The sequence below is a fragment of the Mirounga angustirostris genome, unplaced genomic scaffold, assembly GCF_029215605.1.
Source record: "Mirounga angustirostris isolate CCGP_5_RB_7025 unplaced genomic scaffold, mMirAng1.0.hap1 SCAF_4, whole genome shotgun sequence".
In the NCBI taxonomy this organism is placed as follows: domain Eukaryota; kingdom Metazoa; phylum Chordata; class Mammalia; order Carnivora; family Phocidae; genus Mirounga; species Mirounga angustirostris.
In genome coordinates this window covers 168,415,141-168,436,937 of record NW_026991712.1, presented here as the reverse complement: position 1 = coordinate 168,436,937, position 21,797 = coordinate 168,415,141, and the positions used below count along the sequence as shown (strand labels likewise).

At 54.4% G+C, this 21,797-nt stretch overlaps 1 protein-coding gene, 1 long non-coding RNA gene and 2 pseudogenes across 2 annotated transcripts; all 4 read left to right on the top strand.

Annotated features, from left to right (window-relative positions):
• The first annotated feature begins 3 nt into the window (after positions 1-3).
• Positions 4-20,379, top strand: LOC123859874 (uncharacterized). The gene is made up of 4 exons (XR_010411037.1): positions 4-372; positions 573-1,028; positions 1,500-11,582; positions 19,536-20,379. It is a non-coding gene; the product is annotated as an uncharacterized LOC123859874 (long non-coding RNA).
• Positions 15,057-15,954, top strand: LOC135363949 (DNA helicase MCM8-like; annotated as a pseudogene).
• On the top strand, positions 16,558-17,222 carry LOC123860414 (DNA helicase MCM8-like; annotated as a pseudogene).
• LOC123860413 (serglycin-like) lies at positions 16,841-18,799 on the top strand. Its single transcript, XM_064589650.1, has one exon. The coding sequence runs from the start codon at positions 17,680-17,682 to the stop codon at positions 18,169-18,171; it is 492 nt and encodes a 163-aa protein (XP_064445720.1). The 5' UTR covers positions 16,841-17,679; the 3' UTR covers positions 18,172-18,799.
• Positions 20,380-21,797: the final 1,418 nt, after the last annotated feature.

Below are 21,797 nucleotides of genomic sequence, written 5' to 3'. Positions count from 1 at the left end.
GGGCGCTCTGCGGAGAGATGGGAGGCAAGGACTGAACCGACGGGCCTAGGGTCGGAGCGCCAGATTGGGAGGCAAGATCCGGCTGCCTCGCCCAGGCCGCTTGGAGATCCCTGGCGGCCACCCCCGGATTTTCCCGGGCCGCGAGGCGGGGAGCCGCCCCCGCTCGGGTTTTCCGCAGCGGAGCTCCGAGCCAGGGACGCGCGGCAGAAGCCGGAGTTGGCCGGACCCGCGGGCGGAGAGGAGGGAGGGGGGCGCGAACTGCTACCTGGCGCATTCGCGGCTGCGGGGCTCCGGCCGCCTGCACCCTCTTCGCCAGCCCGCCGACCCCGGGCCTCGGGAGGTGTGCGGGCCCCCGGCACTGGCGTCTCCAGGGTAAGTCCGGCCCGGGATCGACCTCACCCCCGCACGTGGGTGCACCGTAGTAAAGGAGGGAGGGGGCGCTCAGACCGCCCGGGGTCCGCTGGGGTCGCTCGCGGGCCCCACCTACCCCCCAACTGCGCTTTACATACCGCAGCGGAGGAAGGAGAGGGTGTCACTGACTCCAGCCTCTTCCTGCCCACCCCCTCCTTCAGACCTCCTCAGCCTGCACTGAAGCTGCAGCAGGAGAGACTTGAGCTAGACTCCGGGAAGACCGTTCTGACCAAGACCAGCGGCAGACTTTGCCCAGGATGGCTTTCAACTCCGCGTAGAAGAGGCTTCCCTTCCCCCAGCGGCCGGGCAGTGGCCAGGGCAGGGGGCAGGGGGCTGCAGGTGCTGGGCTGGGGCCCTGCCGGGAGACCTCCCCCCAGCTCTCCCGTCGGCCCGGGCAAGGCTGTTCCCAGGTTGCAGCGTTTCCAATTCGAGCTCCTCAGGATGAATCATCCCCCTTTCCCGCCGCCTGTCCTCCTTTCCGGCCTCCTCCACCAGAGGCCTCAGTGGCCCGCGTCCCGGACGGAGCAGCACCGCCCCAGCACCTCAGGCCGCCCCAGTTTGGGCTGCCTGGCTTCAGCCCTTCCCGTCCTGGGGCCTAAGAACTGAAGCGGGGCCGGGTAAGGAGTAGCTGGGCTGTGTGTGGTGTGGCCCCCACGGAAGGGGGGTGTGGGGGGGAGGAAACGGGGGCCCCCCGCCCAGACGCCCTGGGCCGCAGGGGAGGAGGGCTAGGACCTCGCTGTCCAGGGGTGCGTCTTCACTCCCCCCAGTCTGGTTTCTAAACAGTTTCAGCGCTGGAATCCGTGCCGAGGCCCCAGGAAGGAGGTCTTGCTGCCCCATTCACTCCCCATCCGCACCCCCGAAGCTCAAGGCACGACACCCCATCCCTGCCTCCGACAGGAGTGCCGAAGGCCCAGGGCCTAGCATGGAGCCGCAGAGTCTACGGCGTCCAAAGCCTGATTTTCACAGATGGAAACTGCGGCCCAGAGAGAGGCAGAGCCCCCTGCCGGGGTCACACGAGGAGGGGGCTCCCCCGGGACCCGACGCCGGGCCTCCGGACCCTAGCTAACGCTGTGCTCTTCCCGGCACAGCCACGGGAGCGTCCTGGGAGGAGGCAAGGGCCGTTCCCCGGTCGTCTCTGAGTGTGGAGCCTCTTCCCCAGCCCGAAACCGCAGAAGAGACCACCGCGCCCCGGGCCAGAGCTGGTGCCCCAGCTCCAACTCCGGAAAGGTCGCCCGGAGCCCCCGCGCGTCCCTGCGGGGAGGGAGGCGGAGGCGTGCGGAGAGACCCCAAGACTCTGGAAGGCGTGAGTCCACGCTGGGACCGCAGGGGTTATAAACTCGGAGCCACAGTCGGAAGGTCTCAGGCCACGGGAAGTTGCTCTGGGCCGGGTCCCTCGCACTCTGGGGTCCCGCGTCCGCCCGCGCCCACACTCCGCCCGGGGGAAAAGGGCGGACCGGGCTCCCGCCCCCCAGGGCCTTTCCGGAGGGAGGGGCCAAACAAAAAGTTGAGGAAAGTGGAGGGCGAACCCGGGGCCCTAGTTTTGCTCACCTGGCGCCGCCGCGCCGGGACGGGCCCTGGTCCGAGTCCGCGCGCCGCGGCTCCGGCCACTGCCGCCGTCTCCGCCGAGTCTTGGCCCCCTGGCCCCGCCCCCTTCCCAGGCCCCGCCCGGCCCCGCCCAAACCCCGCCCCCAGGAGCCCGGGGGACTGACTGGCTAGCACCCCGCCAGGCCCCACCGCTGGAAGCAGGCAGCAGCTCGGGTCTGAGGGTCGCAGGTAAGCGCTGTGTGCTCGCCTGGTGACTCGGAGGATCCGGGGGCCCGAGTCCCGGACTTATGTCGTTCGCAGAGGCCTGGGAGGGCCCCCTCTTCCCACGTGGGTAAACTGAGACCCGGAGTTGGAGAGCCCTGCCCGGCTCCGCAGCGAGCGCGCAGACAGGATTTTCGAAGCCCGCACGCCCTCCCGCGCCTGTCTGAGCCCCTCATCCCAGGCGCCCGGGAGAGGACTCACGGGGGCGTCTGAGAGCCCACTGCTGCCCCGCGCCGTCCGGGGAGCTCCCCGGAGGAGGCGGCCGGGTCCCTGCTCCGCCCGCCCCCCAGCCTTTCCCCTCCATGATCCTCACTGCCTTCACCTGGAAAATGGGCTTAATGGTGTCCGCCTCGCAAGAGGCGAAAATCCAGCGTTGGGGGCGGGCACGCGACACGGGGCGCAGCCTAGGTAGTCCCGCGAGCGCTCAGTGAATAGGAGCCCGCGGCAGGGGTGGAGGCGGCGGGGCTGAGCCGCTTCTCAGAGCTGAGTGAGTCTAACGGAGGGTCACGGGTCCCGCCGGCCTTCCCTGAGAAGATGTGCCCCATCTGGAGTGGGGAGGCGGCGTCGGCCCCCAACGCCGAGGCACTGGGGGCGCCCCCCGCCGCGGGCCTGACCGGGCCGCCCAGCTCTCGAGCCCCGCCCGCCCCCTGAGGCAGGAATGCGGAGCGGAGCGAGGGGGTCGGCTGGCGGCCCAGTTTCCATGATGCGGGGGGCGGGCTCGGAGGAGGAGGAGGGGTGGCGCGGGCGGCCGGCCAGGCTCTGAGCCGCCCCCCCCCCCCCCGGGCCCCCGCAGCCCGGGCCCCTCGGGAGGAATTTCCGGGCTGGGATTGATTATAACCCGCCCCTCCCCCGGCCGCCGAGACCCCCCGGCCCGTGGGGCGCGGGGGAGGGGGAGGGGCGGTAATGAGACCCGGCTGTGCGCCCCGGGCGGGGAGGGGGGCGCTCGAGGAAGTCGCCGGCCTGGGCCACCCCACCTCGCAGGGCGCCACACAGCACGGCTAGGCCTCGAACCCAGCTCGGCCGAGTAGACCGGGGGTGGCCTCAGCGCCCCGGGGGCTCCTTGCCCAGCCCTCGGGGACAGGCATCCCTGGGAGCGACCGAGGCCACCCCTGGGGGCGGAGTCTCCTGCGGGACTGACCGTGAGGCTACCGGCCTCCCGCGGAGCGCATGGGGCCGAGCCAGGGGTCGTGTAGGGTCGGAGAGCCAGGCCGGGGTCGCCTTCCTGCCGCCGCGTGGGGCTGAAGGCTCCTGCGGCCTGAGCTCGAGAGAGAAGTCCCTCCGCTCTGCGCCTGGGCTGTGGTTCAGGCTCCACTGAGGCGGTGGCCTCCTTCCTGTCCCCTCTTTGCTCGAGACCCCCAGTCGACCTCCATTCCCGCACATTGACCCCTCTACGCCGCCCCCCCGCCCGCCCTCGGGCAGTCCCACCTACCGCTCGCTCGACGCTGCACCCAACATTGTCTGTGGCCCTGTCCCCCGTGGCTGCTTTTCCTGGGGACACCACCTCGAGGCCAAAGCTCAGACAGTCTCCCGTCCTTGTCCTTGCGACTCCACCTGCCCTGGCCTTTAACACTTGCTCTTCTTGCCTGCCCCTCCTGACTTTTATTCCTCTGGGCCGCCTCTGCCCTCCCCTGACGTTGGGGCTCTGCGGGGCTGGGCCCACAAGCCCAGCCTCACTTTCAGCAACCAGACACCTCCCCAGAAGTGTCCCTGCTCCCAGTGATCATGGCCCATTCCTACTCCTCCTGTTCCCCGCCCTGTAAAGGGCCCCATTGCCCACCAGAGGACCATCAAAAGGGGGGGGGGAGGGGGGCGTCACCTTAGGCTCCCTCCTCTCCCCCATACCCCCCAATCCTTCAAGTCCTGTGGACCTCCCTCTTTGGATCCCCAATTAGCTGCCTTCTCCCCTGGATCTAAACCACTCACTCACTCTGCTTAAAACCCTCAGTGGCTCCCCAGCGCTGTCCAAATGGAGTTTAAAATCCCTTCCCATCTGCACACACTGGCTCCTGCGCCCCCACCCTCCTCCGTCCCCTGGTAGCTGAACTTGTTCTCATCCCCATATTTGTGCTCTGGCCTTGGGGCTTGGCCCCTGCCTTGACTCCTGGCAGGAACTCCCACTCCCAGTCATCCCCTTGGTTCCTTCCGGTCCTTCAGACCTTCTCTGCACCTTCTGTGGGCCCCCAGGGCTCGTCAGCCTTGCCCCTCCCCACCCCGCCATTATACACCCTCCCCCAGCTCTCCTTTGCTCTGCTCACAGAACTGAAATCCGTGTTTGGGATTTGCGCCTAGGTCCTGTGTCCCCTCTGAGGGGAGGACTGGGTCTGTCCTGCCCCTCCCTAGCCCTGGCCCTCCATTGACCTGTGTCTCCCCCACTCTGGGGGTCCCTCCTAATGTGCATCCCTGGGGCTCCAGCCCAGACAGCAGGAAAGGACTCATCTCCGAGTCTCAGTTTCCCCATCTGCACAAAAAGCAGGGAATGATACTTACCTCCCAGTGCCGTTTTGAAGCTTAGGTAAGAGCACAGATGTTCCGTATCTGGCACGAAGTGGCTGCCCACAAAACAGCTGTTCCTTCCTCTGACCCCAGGGTTTGGGGCACAGAAGCCGGGATTTAGGAGTTGGAGAAACCTTCCCTGGGGTCATCTGGGGTGGTAGTGAGAAAAGGGTCCTCTTTCCCTCAACATAAGCCTGCTTGATTCTCTCGAGAGCTCTGGGAGGCCAGTGATAGGCCCAGTTTACAGAAGCGGAAAGCGGCTCAGAGAGGCCGCGCAGACACACAGCCAGGCTGCTAAGTGCTCTCCCCCTCCACAGAGGGAGCGCCATGGCAGATGTGTGGGAAGCCAGTGGCCTTAGTACTGGGACATCGGTTCCCTCCTGGATCTGCCTCTGTGTGACCTGGACTCCTTTACTTCTGCACCAGAAGAGGCCTGGGCGAGGTGTCCCCTGGGGCCAAGGTGGTCGGCATTTCCCCCCCAAGCTTCTCCCGGGGTGCAGGGAACGGGACACAGGGACCCTGAGGTCCCTTCCTCCTTGAGGCTCCCTGTCCTCTCCGAAAGCCATGACGGGCAGGGAGCAGCTGTCATGTCCTGCCTGTCACAACCCCGCCCAGGGCCACAGAAGAGCCGGGCCTGGGAACTCATCTTCTCTCATCTCCAGTTTAGGAACAACCCCGCTGGCTGGGTCCAGGCTGCCCCAGATTTCCTGCCTGAGCCCCAGGGGTGTCTAAAACCATCCTTGTCTCTGGGCCGTCCCAGAAGCACTTAGAGGACACAGCTGAATGCCCATGGGGCCCCAGCCCAGCAAGACCACAGCATCAACTAAGAAGGAGAGGAGAGAGCACGGGGGCTCCGAGACCCAGTTTTGATGCAACTGCTCAGTCACTGGGTGAGTCCGGGCACATCACGGGAGTCCCTCCATGCTCCTGCCTCTGGAATGGGTCCTTCACAGGAAGAACTGGTAGGCCGGTTCAGTAAGAAATGATTGGCAAGTAGAATCCAGAACCCCAGTGCCAATGCCCCATTATATAGGGGCAGAAACCAATGCCCAGAGAGGCATGGTGATTAGACCCGGGTGACCCAGCCTGTGAATGACAGCTGGGCTTCAGGCCCCACAGTTACAGGTCCCCACCCTGGGCTCAGGCTTCAGGGGTTGCTGGGATGGGAACCCCAAGTCCATCCCCCCACCCGTGGAAGCTCTGAGCTGGGCAATGGCTTCCCTGGTGTCTCTGTCACTGGCAAAGCTCCTGGGAAGAATGAGCTTCCCGTCTCCATTGCTCTCCCAAGCCCAGAGAAGAGAAGGAGTACAGCCTGGGTGACACTGGGAAGGCCAAGGAGATGAGACCCTCCTGGGGGGACAGAGCAAAGCCAGCATCCTGCCTGAGTCCCTAGGGGAGGGATGACAGTCGGAAGTCGCCATCTTGTCAAGCTCCCTCTGGCTACCAGCCCCTTCATACCTGTTACCTTCCTAAGTGTGCAAGACAACCCTGAGAGGGAGGTGACACTATCACCCCTTGTCACCCATGCTACACTATGTCCCACTAGCCCTGCGACCGTGGCCAAGTCAGTTCACCCCTTATGGCTCTGTTTTCTCCTCTGCAAAGCAGGGACAATGGCAGCAGGCGGGCAAAGGCCTCTAATGAGGAGGGGGCTCCGCAGGAAACACTGTGGCACTGGAGCTTTTCTGGTCTTCAACTGGCTCTTGTCCATCAGTTTCCTCTCCTATATAATGTGAAAGTGAGGCTAGTAACCCTTCAGCCACCTCCTCTGGGGACCAGAGAGGAGCCAGCCCTGGGCCCCATCCAGATGCATCAGGGGGTGAAGTGAACAGACCATCCACCAAAAGCTGAGGAAGCGACAGCCGACTCCATGTGGGGGGCAGGCAGCAGGGAGGGCTTCATGGAGGAGGGGGCCTTCCTGCTGGGTCTCAGGGTCAGCAGAGTTACCCAGGCTGTAGAGGGGGAGGATATTCCAGGCAGCAGGAACAGCAGGTGGACAGCCTGGCAGCATGGGTGGGGGGCAGGTGCTGGAGAGGGAGTGGGGAATGGGATGAAGGGCTCAGGGCCTGATCACAAGCCTCCTCAAACACCAGGCTCGGGGTGTAGGGCTCAGCCCTCTGGCACTGGGAGCCATGGGACGTTTTAAAGCAGGGAAGTAGCCTGATCCATATGTACCTGGGGAAGGACTTCACAAACTGTAAGCGTGGCACCTGTAATAGTTTCTCGAAGAACACAGAGAGAAGGTGCGGCGGGACACGGAGCCCCAGGCCCATCCAGGGGCAGGTATGGCGCTGGGGAGGTTTGCCCCTGCAGACGGGCTCTGGTGGCCGTGGGAAAGAGCAGCAGCCCACTGCCTCCCCGTCCTCTGGTTCTGTTCCTGAAGCCGGCTGCTCTGGCCCCCTCCCCCCCAACCCTTCCCAGTTCTCTTGCTTTGCCCCTTCCCCTGGGACCCTCGAGGCAGGAATGAAGGAAGTGATTTTGAGAAGAGCCCAGACTTAGGAGTCCATGACTAAGGCTTGACCTGTTGCCTGGCCACTTACGGGCTGTGTGACCCAGTGAAGATGCTTCTGTCTTCCTGAGCCCTCCTTTACATGCTCTGTAGAATGGAGAGGTGCTGTAAGCCCCCCACTCCCAAAAGCACTGGAAACATGAAGCGGGTGGGTAAGGACCCAGGCTCCTTCCATCTTGTTGCTCTGCCATTCCTGAGGTGTGGCACCCACCTTGTCTTCGTGCTTGAAGATGCTCACTAGCCTCCCTCCCTGAGTCGAAGACCAGCCAGGGAGAATGGGGCTGGGAAAGGGGACTGTGCTCCCCACCCCTTATAAAGGCATAGCCTCCCATGCGCACGTCCAGAATGCTCCCTTCCCATTGGTCAGAACAAGGTTGTTGGCCACACCCAGCCCCAAGGGAGGCTGGGAAATGACACTGGGAGACAACTAGGAGTGCTTGCTAGATACCACGGGGATGGGGCTCCTCTGTTTGGTGACAAGTCACACTGGTGATGAGGCAGTGGGGGAGCAGAGGCTGACCCCTCTGGAGCCTGGGAGTCAAGGTGAGAATCCTCCAGGGCAGGTCGGCAGGGGCAAGGGGGCCCTGGAGTTGGCAGCAGGCTGGCCAGCCATCTTCCACCCTTTGATTGTGCCAAGAGAAGCCAGGGGCCCCCTGGGAGTTGAATCCATCTACCTGTCCATCACCCGGCCCTGTGGAGAGCAACTCTCAGGCTCTCACACTATATGGTCGTTTCTCCCACCCTGACACTACAACCTCGGGCCGGTCCCAGTTCTGTCGATATCATGGAGTCAAATGCCAGCTTCCGGATCTTGAATGAAGTACTTTGTAAAGTCAAAGTAAGAAGGCCCACGGAGGGTGAGTGACATGCCCAAGGTCACACAGCTTGATCATGTGTCAAGTCGCCCCGATTCGCCTTTCCCCATCTCGGTGAGGCAGGACTGCAGTTCCAGGGCTTGGTTCCCAGGGCTTGGTTCCCAGGCCTGGGGCGGGGGGTGGCGGGAAGTACGCCAGAGACACAGCGCTGGAGCCGGGGCGCCAGGGGGGTCCTCGCAGAAGCCTGGGCGCGGCAAGCAGGCGGGGCTCCGCCGAGGCCGGCGTCACCTGGCGGCGAGGCCCTGCACCTGCGCAGGCCCCGCCCCGCCCCGCCCGCGCGCGCACCTCCCTTCCCGGTGCCGAGCGCCGCGTTTGCAGCCCAGAAGCCGGGCCTGGTCCCCAGCCGGAGATCCTGGGAGCGCATGTGTGCTCCCCGGGGCCTCATCCGTGGTCACGGGCCTCCGACAGAAAGGACTCAGCCTGGGGAGGCCGGGCTGCGCGGGGAGGGAGCACACAAAGCTCTGTGGCCAAGCCGAACGGGACGAAACCCCTTGGGGGGAGGGGGGGGGAGTCAGATTTACCCCGCGTGGGAGCCCCTTCCAGGCGCTGCTGGAACAGGGGCTCCCGTCCGAGCACAGGAAACAGGCACAGAAACCCAAAATGGTAAGTGACAGAGCTGGGCTGAGCCCAGGACTGCTTGATTTAAACCCACACTCTGGCCCTGGATTACCTGTCCGGGGCTCTGCGGTGCCTTCCCTCCAACCAAGCTTGCCTAGCCCAGCCCCTAGCTTGTGTATCCAGCCCAGGCCTGTAGAAGTTTGCTTTTTTATCAGACAGGCCACAATCCTGGGATGTTTGCGATGACTGTCTCACCACTGCAAAGCGGACCAGAGGCCCAGGGAGCTCCTGCCCTCCACTTGGAATGCTGGAGAGGCAGGGAGCAGCCAGACCCCGTGGAGTCCGCATCAGCTCATGTTAGGGACCAGGAGACCCAGGAGGTGGCCGGGCTGCAGTGGGCCCCAGCAGGTGCTTCCCTCCCTGTGGCAGGGCTCCAGGCCAGGTCTGTCTGACTCCTGAGCCTCCACACAGAATTGGGAGATAAGAGATATGAATTATTGTCCTTATTTTACAGATGGGAAACTATGACGCAGGGTTAAGTAACTTGTCTGAGGTCACACGCAAGAAGGTATCTCATGTCCTCTAAGATTGGGACAGCATGCTGACCTCACAAGGGTGTTGTGAGGACCAGGTCACTTGACAGGTGTAAGCCCCCTCCTCCGGGCCTGGTGTGGAGTCAGTTCTGGGTCAGTATTAGCTCAGTCACTTGACCTCCTACTGATGTTTTGCAGGAACCTCATGTCTTATTCCAGTACAAAGAGATATTCTAGTAAGAAGTAGCCAAGGGACGCCTGGGTGGCTCAGTCGGTTAAGCGTCTGCCTTCAGCTCGGGTCATGATCCCAGGGTCCTGGGATCGAGTCCCGCATCGGGCTCCCTGCTCCGCAGGGAGCCTGCTTCTCCCTCTGCCTCTGCCTCTCATGAATAAATAAATAAAATCTTTAAAAAAAAAAAAGAAGAAGAAGTAGCCAAAAGGACGAGGAGAAAACGTCCTTGGACGGTCACAGGTCCTGGCAGTTTCTTCACAGGGACCCCAGCACCTCCAGTCACTAAGCCGAGGTGTCCCTGTGAGGGCTGCCAGGCACCAGCCTCGATGTCGAGTCCAGTACAGATTTCGGGCTTGGAAGAACCACTGATGATGCTCCAAGAGGCTCTTCAAATCTCTTGTCAAGAGATGCTTGAGAGAAAACATTAGGATGACTGAAGGATTATTGAAAGAACCTACAGTCAACTTAAAAGCAGCGAAAGGACAAAAATAACACCACGTTGTAGTCACTGATGTGTGTGGTCCTGAATTTTTCATCTTTTTCCAGGAATTCTCATCTTCCCAATGAAGTTGGTTCAGCAAATGATATTTAATATCCAAGCCTTTGTAAGACTTTCCATGGAAATAAATTCCTGAATGGGGAAGAGGACTTCGGAGGCTGGCTTGAGTGGGTGTCCTGTCGGCGTGGGCAGCTCTCGCTGTCCGTCCTGTTCTAAATACCGCCGCCCGGGGAAACACCTTTGTGCTAGAACTCACTCCTCTATGTTGTCCCCTCAGGGGGACAGCAGTCGGGAGTCCAAGCCCTGCAGCCTCCAGACTTCCCTCTCCCTTCTGGAGCTTTCTGGCCACAGGTCAGGATCACAGTCTGGCCACAGGTTCCATATTGAAGGCCAGGTGTAGCGCACGGGGTTAGGGGGGTTCTAATGTGCATTTCTGTAGGAACGTCCCCCAGGTTCTGATTAGACTAAGAAACACCCGGGGTTCCTGGAAAGTGGGACTTGAGGATAAATTATTCCATCTCTCTCAGGAAGAGATTTGGGTTCTGATAGGATCTGATTAAATCCCCAGTTGCCTTGGGGTGAGACTCTTGCACTGTGAGTATAATACACCTCCGGGAAAGCGGTGACACCTGACCGCCCGGCTCAGTCAACTGGCAGGAGGCGGCGTCCCCTGTCGCGGCCGGCGCACCCAGAGGCCCCCGTGTGTGCCGAAAGCACACACAACCTCTAACACTATAGTTTTTCCAAACAGCTACGGTTTAGCGTGGCCTGACTGAAAAGCTCACGTACGTGGAATGAGTTTGTGTGCACGTGTGTCGGGCTCTCGGTCTGCGCCGTCCCCGTGCTGCCTCGCGGGCTGTGACCTGCTCGCTCCACCGGCGGGGTCCTCGGTGCCAGAGACGCGCCGCCGCTTCTCCACGTCACGGGGGCAGACTCTGGGGGCGCTTCTCGTTCGGGGCTGTGACAAAGCCAGCGGCGCAGGGCCTTCCTGTGGGCGCCGCCTGCGCGCTTCTGGCCGCTGCCCCCCCCCCCCCCCCCCCGGGGCCGGGCTCCTCCCGCGCCTCGCAGCCTCGTGGCGCCCGGAAGCTTCCGCGTGCCGCCCCCGGCCCTGTTGCCTCGCCCGTGTCCCTCCGGGTTCCCGTACCGAGCTTGGATCGATTTCCGTTTCTTCGGGCGCTAGCGCTGACAGGGAGGCCCTCTGTACTTGCTGAAGCTTCTCGAAGACTAGCCCGTGTCTGGTTCATCTTTAAATCCTCCTCAAGACGGGCCAGCGCAGCTGGCGCCGAGGGATCTAGGCTCGGCCCTGCCGCGTCGCCTGGGTTCTTGCCCCTTGTCCAGGCAGGTCGTCCGGCTCCCGCCGAGGGGCAGAGGAGGCGCGCGGGCGCCGGGGGAGCGGGAAGCACAGGGTTCGGGGCCCCCCTCAGCGCAGCGGCCGCTCTGCCCCCCGAGCTTCCCACTTGCCCTCAGAGGCCCCTGACGCTCCTTCAGGGAGGCCGCTGGGGGGCGGGCTGGGGGCGAGCGGGGACGGGAGTGCCGTGACCAGGCCAAGCGGCCGCCTCGGCTCTATCCTGGGGACCGTCCCCGGGGCCCCAACCGACGGGGGCCACCAGCCTTCAGCGCCTAACCACGCTTGCGACAAGGACACGGTTTGGACAGGCTTCCCTCGGTGAGCGTGTCTTGTGTGGTGGCCCCTGAGCCCTTCCTTCCTCTCGTTGGTTTGGCTCTGCTAGATTTCCGCCTCCCCTTTGGTGGCCTGTAATTAGGGGGTTTGAGTTGTCGTCACCTCCTTGTCTTAAGAAAACGCAGACTAGGAAGCCGCGGGGTTCAGCTGGTGAGGCCCCGCCGTTCCCACCTGCGCTGGGGGGGGGGGGCGCTCCGGTCTGTCTGCCGCTGCGGCTTTTGGGATCTTTGGGTAAAGCTGGCTGTGTTCTACCAGGAAACGGGGAAATGACCATTTGATTCCCGAATGTAGCCCTCGGGGCTATGTTCTCCAAAATCGGGCCATCTCTTTTTGCCGCCCTGCTTGGCCACAATATTCATTAGACTCTGGAGAAAAATGACCAATGAAGGGATGCATATATTATAATGTATTTGGAAATATGGGCTTTAAGATTGTGTTTGCGTCTTGTTTGCGTATTTGTGTGCCCATGTATGTTTTAAGTGTGAGCTATCTTCTCGATCTCGGGATGGTGTTGCTAAAATTAGTTTGTGAAAGAGCTCTATTTAGTTGGTTTAAAGGCAAGTACTTGTAAGGATTGGGCATTCTAAAACTCCAGTTGCCATGATCTGGGAAAATATTTGACATTAAAGCTAATTTAAGGTCGGTGGTTTAATAAAAATGAACAGGTTTTTAGAGTTGTCAGCATTAGATGAGAACTGTTCTGCCGTGTTTACTGCGAGTCGGGCAGGTTCAGGTCATCTCTCCTGCAAAATTTGTTAGGAAAGGGGAAAAAAACCTTACAACTTTGATGTCTCATAGTTTTATGGGTAATCTACACATAATTGTTGAACAAATAAGCAGATGTAAGTAATTAATAAGCATAGGTTTATCTGCTTGGCTATTACAGAAAAACTGGTACAACAAACTGCTCACGATGACTACTTTTCAGTAGAAACTAAGGTTTTTAGGAGCTAAGAATAAATTTAATCACGACTACTAGAAATAATGAGAAAGAGCTCAATGCAAAGGAAGTGAGATCGGTTATTTAAAGAGGGAAAATGTAGGACAAAATCTGAATGTAAAAAGCATAGTTGTAGAAGGTTTGTGAGAAGGCATCTTTGGAAGAGAATTTGTTGTGGCTGGGACTGAGGACGATTTCGGAGATCAGTATGTAAAGCTTGTTACAGAGTGATCAGCCCCTGGGGAAGGGAAAGGTGGGGAAGAGCAGGACCAGGCAGACGTGGAGCAGTGAGCCAACACCCACAGAAGCCTTAGCTCATTCTCTGGGGTTCCAAAAGTTAGATTACCCTTCAGAACCATCGTAAGTTGGGGCAAAGGGCTGGACTTCTATACCCTCCTACTGAATAGTCATTGGATGTGACCACCTGGGAAGAGGGCATGACCTTGGCAAGGCAGCTGTCTGCAGTCAAGGCAGTCCCTGATGGCATCTAGCTGCTGAGGATTGCTGGCAGCTCCCCCACAGCTGAGAGCCCTTCATTCCTGGTGGGGATTCTGGTCAGCACATCCCAATACTCACACGAACTCAGATCCATGCAACGCCCTGCATGTTCTTGTCTCAATAAGTATGTATCAGGGCACCTGGGTGGCGCAGGTGATTAAGTGTCCGACTCTGGGTTTTGGCTCAGGTCATGATCTCGGGGTCGTGGGACTGAACCCCAAGTTCAACTTTGCGCTCAGTGCAGAGTCTGCTTCAGATTCTCTCTCTCTGTCCCTCCTGCTCTCTCTAAAATAGGTAAACAAGGGACACCTGGGTGGCTCAGTTGGTTAAGCATCTGCCTTCAGATAGCAGACACTTCATAGCAGAAAGAAAGGTCGTGATCTCAGGGTCCTGAGATCGACTGCTCTGCAGGGAAACTGCTTCTCCCTCTGCCTGCCGCTCCCCCTGCTTGTGCACACGCTCTCTCTCTCTGGCAAATAAATAAAATCCTAAAAATAAATAAACAAATCTTAAAAAAAAAAGTATATATCAACATGGGAGATGACAGGGAGAGAAAAAGGAGGGACTGCATAATTTAAAAAAAAATTCATCTTATTATTGGGGTGCCTGCCTGGCTCAGTTGGTGGAGTCGGCAACTCTTGATCTCAGGGTCATGAGTTCAAACCCCACTTTTAATTAAACTAGAGTTTACTATAAAACAAATAGGGTGCCTGAGTGGCTCAGTCAGTTAAGCGTCTGCCGTTGGCTTACTTCATGATCCCAGGGTCCTGGGATCGAGTCCCACATTGGGCTCCCTGCTCAGCGGGGGAGTCTGCTTCTCCCTCTCCCTCTGCGCCCCCACCCCTGTTCGTGCTCTCTCTCTCTCAAATAAATAAAATCTTTAAAAAACAAAAACAAATCGGGGCACTTGGGTGGCTCAGTCACTTGAGTGTCTGACCTTGATTTCAGCTCAGGTCATGATCTCAGGCTCATGAGATCGAGCCCCACACCAGGCTCTGCACTTGGGATTCTCTCTCTCCTCCCACTGCCCCCCCGCCAAAAACCCAAATAAACAAAATTCATCTCTTTGGAATGAATGAGTTTTGCTATCAGAAGCACACTGGTATAAGATTGGTATTTGGGTTTTCTCTGTTAAAATGATATTTGGGGGTGCTTCGCTTGTTCAGTTGGTGGAGCATGAGACTCTTGATCTTGGGGTTGTGAGTTCAAGCCCCATGCATTGGGTGTAGAGATTACTTTAAAAAAATCTTTAAAAAAAAGTTTGGTTTTCTTAGTTATTGGTCCACTCTTAATAAGAAATTGTAAACAAAGGTTTTTCTTTAATGTAATCTTCCTAGAAAAACAAAGTTTCCATGTTTTGCCCTAATTAGGTCTTTGATTACTTAAAGTTGAATCTTCTCAATATTAAAAAAGCGAAGTTTTGCTAACAACCATATAACCCTCTGTATTTGCCTTTAGAATCTCTTATTGCCACTTTAGCAAAATAGATCATTAAGTATTAAGCTTTGTAATGATCTGTTCTGATATTTCTGATAAACTTCCCCAAATTCAACCTGTAAATGAAGTGTTGAGTTTTGTTACTAATTGGGCTTAGTTGTTGTGTCCAATTCCATGGGAAGCATTGAAATAAGTGATGATAAACCTTCAGAGAGTATATTACGTGGGTGGATGCTGTAACTGTTCCAGAATTCCTAAGGTTTTGATATGTCCTGGTATAATGTCATCACTTGTAATTCTAATTATTAAAGTGTTATGTATCACAAAAATAACCACATTTCCTTGTTGATTGCATTGTAATGAACTCTAACCAGATCTTTAACCACAGCCGGGTTTGAGTTTTTGGTCATTTGCAGTTGTTGTTTTACTCTGACACTCTTGCAAATGTGTCTCAGTTTTAAGAAGATTCATGGAGAGGACTTTGACAAATACGGGGCTCTGATAATTTCTGGAACTAATGGGAAGACTGCATTCAAAGAGAATAGGATTTGATAACATGGGACAGGATGAATTGAGGAAGATGAGCTGTCAAAGTCTCAAATGCCAAAGAAGGTTCTCGAAATAATGACAAATGCATGTTCCTTTTGTACATTGGAGAAGGTTTTGTTAGTAAGAGCAAAAGACAGAAAACAAAGGCTTCCGAAGATGGGTATAAGCTTGGAGTGTTGATGGGGTTCTTATTTAAGACCTTTATGCCCTCCGAGATTGAGGCTGAAAACCTGTTTAAACTCTTTGTCAACCTGCTTTGCCCTATCATTTTTGCTCATGAACCTTTTTTTTTTTAAGTTTTATTCATTTAAATAATCTCTGCACCTAGCGTGGGGCTTGAACTCACAACCCCAAGGTCAAGAGTCACACGCTCTTCTGACTGAGCCTGCCAGGCGCCCCTGCTCATGAACTTGTTAAAGCAGGTCCAGCAGTGGCACTCTGGGGGAAGCCAAAAATAGGCAGATGACAAAAACAGAATTCCGATTGGAGGAGATCCCTGTGTCCTTGTAGTTGGAGATGCAGGCTTGGGAAAGAGTCCGATCCCTACAGGCAGCATGCAGCATTGCTCCATGACGCATGTGTTTGTGGTGAGAACACACCTCTGGCTTGATGGTAACTTTTTTTTTTTTTTAGATTTTATTTATTTATTCATGAGAGACAGAGAGAGATAGAGAGAGGCAGAGGGAGAAGCAGACTCCCAAGGAGCAGGGAGCCCGATGCAGGACTCGATCCCAGGACGCTGGGATCATGACCTGAGCCAAAGGCAGACGCTTAACCAACTGAGCCACCCAGGTGCCCGATGGTAACTCTTCAAAAGCTAGTTCTTCTGGAGATTTTGCTTTGGAAGCTGATGCCCTTCTACTTGGTGATCAGAGTATTTGTGGAATAGATGAGTTTGAGAAGATGGATAATGAACACGAAGCCTTGTTATAAGTAATGCAGCAGCAAAGCCTTGAGGCTGCTGTGGTTGTGCAGCCTCCCTGCGAGAATGTCCAGGATTGCTGCTCTAAGGCCAGTTGGAGGACACGACAATAAAGACCAGCGGTTTTGGGGCGCCTGGCGGGCTTAGTCGGTAGAGCATGCAACTCTTTTTTTTTTTTTTTAAGATTTTATGTATTTATTTGACAGAGAAAGATAGCAAGAGCGGGAACACAAGCAGGGGGAGTGGGAGAGGGAGAAGCAGGCTTCCCGCGGAGCAGGGAACCTGATGCGGGGCTCGATCCCAGGACCCTGGGACCATGACCTGAGCCGAAGGCAGACGCTTAATGACTGAGCCACCCAGGCGCCCCGAGCATGGAACTCTTGATCTTGGGGTCATGAGTTCGAGCCCCACATTGGGTACAGCGTTTGCTCAAAAATTAAAGACAAACAGCTTCTGAGAATTTTTTTTTTTAATTTTTATTTATTTGACAGAGACACAGTGAAAGAGGGAACACAAGCAGGGGGAGTGGGAGAGGGAGAAGCAGGCCTCCCGCCGAGCAGAGAGCCCGATGTGGGGCTCGATCCCAGGATCCCGGAACCATGACCTGAGCCGAAGGCAGGTGCCCAACGACTGAGCCACCCAGGCGCCCCGCTTCTGAGAATTTAAAAAGGGAGAGCACCTTGTTGTCCAGATTTGACTTGGTCTTTAGCCTGGTACACTCCAAATGAGAAGCACGACCACTTTATTGTCTGCACATGTGATTGCATTAAGAGCTGGAAAGCAGAGAACCATGGCAGCTCATATGAATCCTCAAGATTCAAATACTTCTGTACTTGAAGTGGTTTCTGATAAAACATCATGAGAAAGATTAAAGGTGGTTCCTGGTGAAACCCAAGATCCAATCCTCACCCGCAATTGAGAAAGTACACGGGTTATGCTCGGCAGTATGTCCATCCAAGGCCATCCACGGAAGCTGCTCAAATTCCTCAAGATTTTTACCTGGAGCTCTGGAAACAGAGCCAATGGTTAAATGGCCCACCAGGCAGCTGGGATCTCTTATTTATCTAACAGAGGCCCAAGCAAGGTCAGAAGGGAGAGAGGAAGCAACCAAAAAAGATGCTGAGGATTTCAATTTCATTAGCTTCCACAGATTGCCAAAGAGCAATAAACATTTCAGGATGCTGATTTTGAAAATTTTCTTGGATCATTAAATGACCAAGGTTACTTCTTGCAAAAAGGCCCAAAGGTTTACCACCTTCAAACTGGTAAATTTTGCTGAAGGACTACCTGGGACCTCCTGGGATTATTAAAGAATATGGAAAACACAGCCCCCAAACTTCTGGAAGACGATATCCCAAAGTAGTAATAGGAAAGGTGTTGATTATATATTATTTTAGTGATTCTTGTTTGAAACATTTCTGGTTCTCTGATGTTTGTTCTTCCAGATTTAAGAACATTTTTTCTAAGCTATCTATGACTTTCAGAAATTTGGTAAAATATTCCTTTGTAAACACATATAAAGCATTTATCTTTCATCCCTACTCCATCCCTCCAAGATTCAGAAACTCTCAGTGAGTATTCTTATGTTGGGGGCCGGGACACAGACAAGGACAGGAGTGGGGAGAGGAAATTGACATGTATTCTGGGCAGGGTTTGAGGTTTTTGAACTTTTTCTACAAGGAACAGAGTGCATGCTGCTACATTTCCTAATCGTGAACTGAAGTGAACTGGTCACCATGCGGCTGCTCCTGGCTCTTGCTGTCCTGCTTTTGGATTCTTCAGTTCACGGTTGTCCTGTGCGGAGAGCCAGGTACCAGTGGGTTTGCTGCAGTCCTGACGGTAATTCTGCAAACCGCATGGATGAGAAGGGGCCAACATTCAACCTACTTCTCGGTGAATCCAACAGAATCCTTCCTCCAAGGACTGACCCTGCTTCAATGACAAGATCCCAGAACTTGAATGATGTTTTCCCTCTTTCTGAGGACTATTTTGGATCTGGCTCTGGCTCTGGCTTCGGATCAGGATCTGGAAGTGGCTTCTTAACTGAAACTGAACAGGAATACCAAGCAGTAGATGAAAACAATGTTTTTTATTACAACTTTAGGCCTCTCAAGAGAAATCTGCCATCAGACAACCAGGACTGGGGCCAAGATGGTCTGTCAGAGAGAGAGGGAACACAAGCACAGTGGGGGGGCGGCAGGCAGAGGGAGAAGCAGGCTTCCCGCTGAGCAAGGAGCCCGACATGGGACTTGATCCCAGGACCTTGGGATCATGACCTGAGCCAAAGGCAGACGCTCAACCAACTGAGCCACCCAGGCGCCCCTATACTGTTTTTTTTTTTTTTTTTTAAATTCAGTTCAAGAAGCAAGTTGACAGGAATACTTCATATCTAAGTCTTCAGAACTGACTCTGTGAATTACAGATATGCCTCTTTTCTTATGAAAAACCCGGATGAAACAGTGAATTTATGGAGTGGGTATTTGACAAGACCAGTGTAATGGTATTGCTCTAATGTTACCATCAGATGTGTTTGCAGAACTGGTGGACATTGTTGAGAAGTGTGATTGCTGTTACAATTAGAAACTGAAGACCCAAATTAAAGCAAAATTGTGCTCTCAGTACTTCCTACTGCTTTGCTTCTTCCCCCAATATCTGTGTATTTTAAAATCTTACTGTATTAAAGCAGAACTATAATAATAAGAAAAAGACACAATTGGAAACATCATACAACCAAGCCACTGGAATGTCGTATTTGAGAGACAAGCACAGACTCAGATACGACCAGACAGTTTTTAGGAACTAAGGTTGACTTGGGGCGCCTGAGTGGCTCAGTCGGTTAAGCGGCTGCCTTCAGCTCAGGTCATGATCCTAGGGTCCTGGGATCGAGTCCCATGTCGGGCTCCCTGTTCGGCGGGGTACCTGCTTCTCCTTCTCCCTCTGTCTCCCGGCTTGTGCTCTCACTCTCTCTCTGTCAAATAAATAAATTTAAAAAAAGGAATTAGGGTTGACTTTATGGTACCAATGAGCCCCTTGGGAAAACTGGTGGGTAGATTTTACCATGGTGCCAAAACCAACTGGTCATTTTTGATATTTGCTAGTTGCTGTAGATTCCTGTATAAGTTGGGTTGAAGCTTTTCCATGCATTCCAAGAAGGCGTCAGAAGTTGTCAAAACACTTTAAAATAATTCCTACATTTGGATTGCCGCTAACAATTCAGAGTGACAAGGGAGTGGTGTTTGTGCTTAAAGTCATACTAAGTGTCCAGTGCCTTGGGCATTCACTGGAAATTACATGCTTCCTGGATAAATGAAACAGCTACTTAAAAGAACTCTGGCAAAAATTTTGCCATGAAACCAACTTGGGAAAGTCGGTTTGCTTTGCTGGTTGCCCTGCTTTGGGTAAGAGTGGCCTCTAGAAGTAGGCATGGTTTCAGCCCCCCGAACCATTATATTTATATATGTATATATATAAAATATTCTCTCTCTATATATATTCTATACTCTTTTCATGACTTAGGCATTCCAATGGGGCTCATGTTAGGGAACTGGATACTCTCAGTCTTTGGGAAATACTCTATGTTTGCTTCTGGCAGGTTGATGAACGCCACAGATGTGTCCTTAACACTTGTCTGAATGCTGGAGATGTGGTGTCCCAAAGACCATAAGAGCAGGCACCTGGAGGACCAACTCTGACCTCATGGAACAGGACCTCTTATGAGGTGCTGTTGACCAGCCATTCTCCAGTGAAACGGAAGAGAATTCAGTGGTGGATTCAGCACCACATTGAGCTGGTACCACAAGAATCCTCAGGTCCCTAGCACCCTGTCCAGGAGAACATCAAAAGGAATCCTGCTTGGACTGTCGAGCCACTGAAGGACCTGAAACTCTATTTTCGAGAGCTGGTTCCAAGAAATCAAAGAATCATTCTAAATACATAAAGTTTCCATTTGTCAACCCCGATCTAACCCCATTTCAGCAGGAAGGAACTAGAGTGGTCGTTGTCCCAATTCCCTCATGAGTGAGGAATGATCAAAAGGCAGTGGAGATTGAAACCGGTGACCAACAGGACTAAGAAGTGCAGCTGCAACTTTTTACCCAGGCCTTTTCTGTTGGCCTTAAGTACCCCTCACTCTTCTGCTCCAGGAAGGCGAATTTGAGCCTTGCCTCCTGTCTCCTTGTTGGGCTACCTCTTGAATAAACCCTTTTCTTGCTGCACACTCGATGTCCCCGTGATTAGCTTTGCTGTGTATTGGGCAAATGAACTTGAGTTCAGTTACACTAGGGACATGATTGTCCTGTAGCTTGATGATAGGTGGCCTGCAAAGCCTTCTTTTAAAGCATCGGCTTCACGGAGGTATTATTTATGTCATTAAAATTCACCCATGAAGGAGGGAAGAATAAGGTCAGCCAAGGTCTTCTGACTGGTTACAATAAAATAGGACCATACCTGTATTTACTTTTTAGATACAGCACATATCCACATATATCCATTCATATATATATATATATATATATATATATATATATATATATATACATACACACATATACATATATACACACACATACACTTCCCAGCCCTTCTCCTTTTGCACCTGGATGGGGGTCGTCTGACTAAGCTTTGGGCAATATGGCTGGTCCATAAGACCTCTGGCATAATCCTCCCAACTGCCTACCTCCCACCTGCTGGATAGATGCCAAGGCCCAGCACACCCTTGGAAATCACATGTTGAAGATGGCAGAGCCTTGGTCAGCCCCAGTCTCTTCATGATTGTGTGGAGCAGTGACATCCCCCGCCACCATTCCCATCGCTAACTGAACTTCATATGAATGAGAAGTAATCTTAACATTATGTTCAGCTCTGAGATTTCAGGGTTTATCTGTTAGAGTAGCTAGAATTTCCTTAACACATACAAAAGGTGAAACATCTTGAACAGTATCCAGAATTATAAATTCTTAAATTTTATTTTATTATAAAATCTATAAATTATTAAAAATACGTAATGTCATCTTTACCACCATCATCATCATCACCTTCTTAACTCACCTACTCTGTGCTCAGACAGACAAATATTTATTTGAAGGGGGAGGGGCAGAGGGAGAGAGAACCCTCGAGCAGACTCCCTGCTAAGCAGGGAGTCCAACACATGACTCGATCCCAGGACCCTGAGATCATGACCTGAGCTGAAATCAAGAGCTGGCCGCCTAACTGACTGGGCCACCCAGGTACCCCTCCATTTATATATTTTTAATAGTTTTCTTTCCCTTTTTCCTCACTATCATACGTAGGCTTTGGTTAAATTTACCATTTTGTATGGGAGTCAGAAAACTTTCTGTAAGGAGACACACAAAAGTATAAATATTCTGCCTCCCCCCCCCACACACCAAAATGAGCCACTCAGTAAATATTTTAGAATTTGAGAGCTACTCAGTGTTTCACAAATGAACACCGCTGGGCACTGAGGGTGGGCAGTGCAGCTTATATTTGTATAACTTCCATGTATCATGAAATGTTTTGTTTTTTCAACCACTTGAAAATGTAGGGTTTATTCTTAGCTCATGGGCCATATGAACATAGGCAGTAGGCTGGAGTTAGACACAGGTTTTCGCTGACCTTACTTTAGTCCATAGGCTGGGGAATATGAAGGGCCAACTAAAAGGCCACATGTGCGTGTGTTCTGGCTGCGGACCTGGTCCTGACGCAGTACTGTTTACTGACGCCTGTGCTCCGTAGGAGGGTTTGCTGTGTTGTGCGGCCGACGGGCTTTGACAAATGCATGCTGTCATATATGCACCAGCGCAGTCTCCTACATGATAGTTTCACTGCCCTAAAAATCCCCGTATGCCCCACGGAG